Source organism: Fundulus heteroclitus, chromosome 7 (genome assembly GCF_011125445.2).
Source record: "Fundulus heteroclitus isolate FHET01 chromosome 7, MU-UCD_Fhet_4.1, whole genome shotgun sequence".
Lineage (NCBI taxonomy): Eukaryota > Metazoa > Chordata > Actinopteri > Cyprinodontiformes > Fundulidae > Fundulus > Fundulus heteroclitus.
The window spans coordinates 43,554,827-43,563,146 of record NC_046367.1 but is presented as its reverse complement, the minus strand read 5'-3'; the positions used below and the strand labels follow the sequence as shown (position 1 = coordinate 43,563,146).

Here is an 8,320-nt window from a genome sequence, read left to right as displayed (position 1 = left end):
ACGATGGAAAGAAAAGACGCTGGACAGGTGAGAAGATGGACAGTTGAGACAATGGGACAGGCGAGACTGTGAGACAGGTGAGACTGTGAGACAGGTGAGACGATAGGACAGAAAATATGCTGGACAGGTGAGACGATGGAAAGAAAAGACGCTGGACAGGTGAGAAGATGGACAGTTGAGACAATGGGACAGGCGAGAGACGAAGGACAGGGTGGACAGGTGAGACGCTGGACAGGTGAGGCTGTGAGACAGGAGAGATGCTGGACAGATGGGACAGGTAAGATGATGGGACAGGATGGACAAAGAGAACAGGAGGATGGATGGATGAGTGATGGTCGATGACAGATGAACATCTGTGGATCCATTTTCTCCTCTCCTCGTTTGAAGTGATTCACAAGTTTTTGATTCATTTCCTGATTTAAACACAGGAACGTTCCTCCATAAATTGAACCAGTTAAATGTTTTAAAGAAGCTTCATGAAACACAGGAAGTAATTTAAGCGGTTTCAGGGTTTTTTTTTCTGTAGACCTGAACCCAGAGAACCAGCCCACCGCTTCACTCAGGTCCGGTAAAATCCATGTGGACCGGAACCGATCCGGGTACCGTTACAGCCACTACGCGGTGTAACACGAACCCACTTTCCCCAGAAGAGACGGAGACTCATCCCGGTTCCGTCGGTCCACAAACGGTCAGTTTTTAGCTAACCCTGACAACTCTGTCTCTGTCGGCGCGTTTTCGTTGCGACCGACTCCAAATGTCTCCGACGGAACGCTGAACTTTCCGGTCCGGACCGGTTCTGGGAAGAACACCGAAGCCCATGTAAAACGTCCAGGAAGCAGGTGAGTCCCGTCCTGTTTTCTGCGGACGCTGAATGGATGGAGGCCGACATTAGCCGAGCGGCTAGCCGCGGCAGCTAGCCGAGGGGCTAATTTGCCTGATTGTAATTTGGGATGGAAACGGCGCCGCGGCGGCTTTAACTCGCCGGTTCTGTACCTGAAGACGGCGGGGGACGCGCCTGCGGACGTCCGGGACGTGGTGCGGTGGTCGCGGGTAGTCCTCCGGGAGTAGAAAGTTAGTTTTGCCGGCATTCACCTGCTCCGCGGTGCGTCTCTTGTTGACAGTGAACGCGACGCTTCGCAGCAACGCGCGATGATGGCGGGAATGTGAACGTTTACGACGGAGAGGAGATGGTGATGGGACTTCCGCTTCCTTTGCGGGATCCGTAACATTTTGCTTCTTGTGGTTAAAAAAAGATTCGGATCTTTTCGCTTCTGCATCATTCAGTGGGGCTACTTTTCTATCTTTAATGGTTCTTTTAAGGTCGGTTATCAAATAAATAAGTTGCTGAATACAGTACTGATATTTAAGTACATTTCTACACATACTTTAAAAATATAATATTTTGTGAATTAAATATTGGCCTTCAACTCAGTCTTAAACAATGTGCTTCTGGACATGCTGGTCCTGAAACGCCACTACCTGGGATTATCTCCACTGCTAGGATAGGGAAATGCACATTTAAGGTTTCACTTGATGGACTGTGGCACATTTGGCCCTGGACCATTTCTGGGTTATCTGACTTGCATGCGTAAAATATGGACTGTATTCAAAGTATTAATTCTTAACTTTCCAATTTTAATGCAATATTCCCCATGTTTATATAAAAATGTGAAACGGTTATATATCAAGACGACTAGTAGCCTATAGTATATCTTTTCTTGTCATTGGAGCAGAGTTTACTACAAAATTTGCTACGTAATAACGCTGCGCGTTTATCTGGTGTAAAGCCGCCTATCAAATAGTTCCACCTGAACAAGCTTTACTGGAACTCATTCTATTTTTTATCGTAACGGTTTGTTATTTTTCATTTTACTGCGACCCTTGCTTTTGTACAATCCTGGTTTAGTACTGACCTCGACTGTAGTCTCGTAGTAATGGGTCACTGCAAAGAAGCGGCGTGTCGCCCGTTCGTTCATGTAAAGACGGGCAGTCTGAGCCGGATCGTTAACGATCAGCACATCAACAAAAAAAGAACGAGACTAGGGAAGAGGGGCGGGGAAGATGTCGTGTTCTCTCGCGATATTTGTCACGTTCGTATCTCGTTAGCCTCCATTGCTGAAGAAAAACAGATCATTTGTGTCCGCTGAACGAGGAGCAGGCTGTTTAAAGGCATCCGTCTTGTTTTAACTCCACAGAAGTTGGAGGTTTAAAGTTTGATGGTTTAGCTGAAACGTGGAGTTTTAGAGTAATATCTGGGAAACAGCGAGAGCTTCAGATAATGCTGACGACGGGAGCGGTGAGTTGAATATGAGCGGGGTTTTTAGCTAGCCGCTCTCTGTCTAACTTCTTGTGATCTAAATATGATTATCAGTAGTGGTTGGATTTATTTTACACATTATTTTAAGTTAGAACATGCTTGTTATTGACTGCTCTGCATCTCTATATTTAGTATTTTGCGTAGAAAGCGTCAAAGCTTCAGGTGGCTCGGTGTTTAGAGAATCGCTATTATTTTGATATAATCATAAAAAAGTTAATCAGTAGCTTTGGAGGCTTTGCTGCTGTTTGCATTTACAGAGGAAACGCAAATAATCTGATTTGCTTTGTGTTTTGGGACCGTGTCAGAGCAGCTCCAGTCAGGCCAGGGGTGTCCAACATGCGGCCCGGGGGCCGGAAACGGCCCCTAGGCGGACTTTGTGTGGCCTTTGACTGCGATTTAACTCTGAGGAATAAACATGCGTATGAAAACCGAATGACAAAGTTATCGCCCGGGCTCACCAGCTGGCGACCTCCCGCAGACTAACAAGCAACCAGCACAAGTCGTTTATGCAGCTGGAGATTTTTTATTTGGAATTATTACAAGATTATTAATCTTCTCACAATGGAAAATGTGAGGTATAACAAAAATATTCACCTTTTTAATAATCAGACTTTTTTACATTCTCTTTCAATTCATAGTAAATTGGTCCACATACATGCAATGGCTTTTACTTAAATGTTCACGTTGGGGAAGCAAAATCTGCTTTTAATGCATGTTTTAAAATTGGCTGCATATGGCAATATGAATAATTTCTTCAAGTGTTTTCAAAGAAAGACCCAAAAAAAGTTATTTTTATGGAGAAAAGACACTTTTTTTTCAATCAAGAATTTGCAAACGGGACTATCGTCTAAAAAAATGTTTCGTCAAAATATTGCATGCTCATATTTTGTGTAAATGGTTTAAAAAAAATCTAAATATATTTTGGTAAATTTTTTTTTTATTATTAAATTTTTTTGACCCGTGAGGACTTTTGACTTGAAAGTTTTGGCCCACGTGATGAAAAGACACCCCTAAAGTGATTCTCGAGGAGTTGTTAGATTAAAACAGAAGAAGAAATGCTTACTTTGGTATCTATAAATAATCTATTAGGCCAAAAGAAAACCAGTTAAAGAACGATTCTTATATAGATGTGATGAGCCGTTCTTAGCCCCTTTTCCATTGCCAAGTGGAAGTCTGGGGCTTTTCAAATCTCAGGTAGTGTTTCCATACACATTTACTCAACTATGCTGGGGAAGATTCACAGTCATCCAGGTCATGGTCATTCCAAAAACGTAAAAAACAACAAAACAACTGGATTTTGGAAAATGTCTGAAGTAGTGTGGATGATTTACCTGACTAATTTCACTTTTCTGGGGCTTTTCCAAACTTCATCTGTGCAGTCAGTTCAGGATTATGAGCCAATTTTAATTCTGCTTGGACTTGTTGGGACGGCAGAGACCCACCGACAGGCTTCAGTGTTTTACCCCCAGTGCTGCAGCGTGTTGTCGGCCAGACCGTCTGATTTCCTGCAGAAATCAGTTCAATCTGTTCATCGTGTTTTCAAGTTAATCATAAACTATTTTGCCACAGTTCTGTAATTAGACTGATATTTTAGTACCAATGATCAGACTGAGGCCATTTCATTTTGCTTGTGCACAGAAAACACAAATTTCCCTAAAACTGACTTTTATTCTAAACATATATTGGTGGACTTTACCTTTAAAAGCTCGTTCTGGAGTCGCAGGCAGCAGCGAGAGCTGCAAAGAGCGTTCCTACTTCCCTCAGCGTTGTCTCACAGGCACAACACAGCTGCTGCTGCCCTAACCCGCTCAGTTTCCAGCTGAATCACACAGCCGACCCCGCTCTGGATTAAATATGAATTAAATATGATTTTTAAAGTCTATTTTGTCTGTGGAAAAAAAAATTATTCCCTGAATTTGATTCACTCACAGATTCAATCACTTATTCCCCTCGTTCACTGTTTGTGCATCTGATGTCTTTTTGTAAAAAAAAATTTTTATGTAGCATGAATTCGGGTTCGGTATTAAAATTCATAAATCATTTCATAAAAGTAAGCTTTAGGTCCAAACACAGTTAATCTTTTTATTAAAATAAGTTTTGCCTTTGAAAAAGCTCAATATTCCTACTGCCCTGGTAACAACTGTATGGACAAATATACAAATTAGTTTATGACGACCCCCCCCCCCCCCCCCAAAAAGAAAAAAAGCAATAAAAAAGCACCACAGGTTAAAAAAAATCCTAGAGGAAACCATGAGACATAAACTATAAGTTGAACAATAAGATAATCTGCCAACTTGTTATTTTAACCGGCTGTAAGATGGAGTTTAAAAAATTGGTTTTTCAAGTATATTATGATCAGGGTTCCCGCGGATCCTTAAAAAGTCTTAAAAGTCATTGAATTCTGTAACTTAAAACTAAGGCCTTAATTGGCATTAAAATGTCTTAAATCAGTCTTTCTTAGGTCTTAAAATTGTTACCAGGTCATAAATAGGATTTTATTTTTGTAATCCTTACCAAACAGTAAAATAATTAGGCCCGAGCAGCGAAGCGCTGCGAAGGCCTATTGTATCTGTAGTGTTAATTAGGCCCGAGCAGCGAAGCGCTGCGAAGGCCTATTGTTTCTGTGTTGTTTCTTATTAGGCCCGAGCAGCGAAGCGCTGCGAAGGCCTATTGTATCTGTGTTGTTTAATTATTATTAATCTGCCACCCCAAAGAGGGGCCTTTTTGGGGGCTTTATCATACTCAAAAACTCACCAAACTTGGCGGATGCAAGAAGACTGTTTAAAAATTTTGTATTTTAAGGTCGTCACAAAAATCAAAACAAAAATGCCTCAACGGCGCCACCTAGCAATTTTCAAAAGACCCTTTGCTATTCACTTACTTCATCGTAGAGACATGAAATTTGGTACAGTGGTAGAGCTCACCAAGACGCTCAGAATTTACAATTAATGTCATAGTGAAAATATCACAGGAAGTCGGCCATTTTAGATTGAAGGTCTGATTTTGACCTCAATTTTGACGTTTACAGCATTGGTACTTGATCGAACTCCTCCTAGGGATTTCGAGCGAGCGGCTTGAAACTCGGTCAGTCTGATCATAAGGCATGGCCAATTAAAAGTTATCAAAACGGTGAGTTTTTGAGCATGTTGAAGGGGCGTTAGCAGGGGTCAAAGTTCACCTACTCGCCACAAAACATAAAACTGTTATATCTCCTACACAGAAACACACAGAGGCACCAAACTTTCTGTGATTGATCATCATCGGGTCTTCTACAATATCCAATGGTCAAATGATGACTATGCTTAGGCCACGCCCCCTGACAACAGGAAGTGTCATGTTTTGCTGTAAACGGTCGCTATGTTACCCCTCTGAACTAATCAATATGAAACTGTGTCCAGAGACAGAAGACATGTTGTTGTGTTGTGGATTCCAGCCCAAGTGGATTCGATGGAGCAGGGGAGCGTGGCGGCGTGGTGAAGTCACCTCAAACGCCGCTGCCATACGTTTGGCTCTGAAGTCCACATTTTTGGGCCGAGCTGCTTAAAACTCACTTGGATGCATCCTTATCTAGCCCCCAACAGGAATCCATAACAAACTTTGGTGGGCGTGATCTAATGCCTCAACGGCGCCACCTAGCAATTTTCAAAGGACCCTTTGCTATTCACTTACTTCATCGTAGAGACACGAGATTTGGTACAGTTGTAGAGCTCACCAAGACGCTCAGAATTTACAATTAATGTCATAGTACAAGTATCACAGGAAGTCGGCCATTTTAGACTGAATGTCTGATTTTGACACCATTTTTGACGTTTACAGCATTGGTATTTGATCTAACTCCTCCTAGGGATTTCGAGCGAGCGGCTTGAAACTCGGTCAGTCTGATCATAAGGCATGGCCAATTAAACGTTATCAAAACGGTGAGTTTTTGAGCATTTTGAAGGGGCGTTAGCAGGGGTCAAAGTTCACCTATTCGCCACAAAAAATAAAACTGTTTTATCTCCTACACAGAAACACACAGAGGCACCAAACTTTCTGTGATTGATCATCATCGGGTCTTCTACAATATCCAATGGTCAAATGATGACATCACTTAGGCCACGCCCCCTGACAATAGGAAAAACTGTTATATCTCCTACACAGAAACACACAGAGGCACCAAACTTTCTGTGATTGATCATCATCGGGTCTTCTACAATATCCAATAGTCAAATGATGACATCACTTAGGCCACGCCCCCTGACAACAGGAAAAACTGCTATATCTCCTACACAGAAACACACAGAGGCACCAAACTTTCTGTGATTGATCATCATCGGGTCTTCTACAGTATCCAATGGTCAAATGATGACATCACTTAGGCCACGCCCCCTGACAACAGGAAAAACTGTTTTATCTCCTACACAGAAACACACAGAGGCACCAAACTTTCTGTGATTGATCATCATCGGGTCTTCTACAATATCCAATAGTCAAATGATGACATCACTTAGGCCACGCCCCCTGACAACAGGAAAAACTGTTATATCTCCTACACAGAAACACACAGAGGCACCAAACTTTCTGTGATTGATCATCATCGGGTCTTCTACAATATCCAATGGACAAATGATGACATCACTTAGGCCACGCCCCCTGACAACAGGAAAAACTGCTATATATCCTACACAGAAACACACAGAGGCACCAAACTTTCTGTGATTGATCATCATCGGGTCTTCTACAATATCCAATGGTCAAATGATGACATCACTTAGGCCACGCCCCCTGACAACAGGAAGTGTCATGTTTTATTGTCCATGGCTTTTACAGGCAATTCATGTCGTGAATACATTACATAAATAAGATAATAATTCTTAGTCAGAGGAAATCCAAGGCAAAAACAGTTAGAAAAGTTTTGGGTTCATATTTAATCAGAGTGAGACATCACAACTTTGTTAGATCTCTATGTGAATTACGTGAGATAGTGAGTGCTCTCACCTTAAAAAAAGATCTTTGACGTATTTTGCTCCGGTTAAAAGCTGCTTTTCAGCGATGAAGCTAGGGAAACTGCTAATGTTGAAGTTGAATTTGTTCTACACGCTTCTGCCTTGGAAAAATATTCGTCTTTTTACAAAAAGAATGTTTAAAGCCAGATTTGGGAACAAAGGTTATTCAGAGAATGCAAGAAAAGGAAGCTTTTGTGGGGAACTTTTGTCCTAGCTGTCTAGCTGCATATGGCCCCAGGACAGCACAATAGTTTTCTTGAAGTTTAATTTTGGAGAAGTAGAAACAAGTATTAATTTCAAAAGGTAGGTAAAAAAGGAAAAAAGTTTTTACAAAATCTTAAAATGTTGGATAGTTGTTATTTCCATCTTGCTGTGAAAATTGGTGAAATATTATCATTTTTAATGCTTAGATATAAAATCGCAAGGCCATTACTAAAATTGCCTTTTGTTGAAAATGTTTTTTGGCATACCATACTTTATATTTATAGGTAGCCTAGATGTGCATAATAAAAGAGTGGAACTAAAACCTGGTCTAAAATTATTATGGAGCTTTAACTTGCTAAGAGTAATACTGTTAGATGATTATATCTTTAAAATGAGATAACTGTCTCAAAAAATGTGATAGTTTATTTGGTCTGAAGAGATGATGCAATTCAATGTTATTTATATAGCGACAATTCATGAAATATGTCATCTCAAGGCACTTTACAACGTCAAAATCAATCAGATTATACAGATTCAAATCCCAGCGGTGGCCAAGGCCGGAGCGGCGCTTTGCTGCGAGGGCCGCTCATCACCGCTTGCGGTTTTAATTAGGCCCGAGCAGCGAAGCGCTGCGAAGGCCTATTGTATCTGTGTTGTTTAATTATTATTATTATTAGGCCCGAGCAGCTAAGCGCTGCGAAGGCCTATTGTAACTGCAGATTTTATTATTATTATTATTATTATTATTATTATTATTATTTATTCTTGGGACTTTTGAAACGGCTTTTTGGAGGCCTAAACATGCATGAAAACT

The 8,320-nt window shown here is 41.2% G+C and overlaps 1 protein-coding gene across 1 annotated transcript in view; it reads left to right on the top strand.

Moving 5' to 3' along the window:
* The first annotated feature begins 2,087 nt into the window (after nucleotides 1-2,087).
* The window catches only part of LOC118556447 (CCR4-NOT transcription complex subunit 9), a 48,139-nt gene continuing 41,906 nt past the window's right edge, over nucleotides 2,088-8,320 (top strand). The window contains exon 1 of the mRNA XM_036139714.1: nucleotides 2,088-2,296. Coding sequence (XP_035995607.1) covers nucleotides 2,279-2,296 — 18 coding nt within the window. The 5' untranslated portion in view covers nucleotides 2,088-2,278. The remainder of the gene's footprint in view (nucleotides 2,297-8,320) is intronic.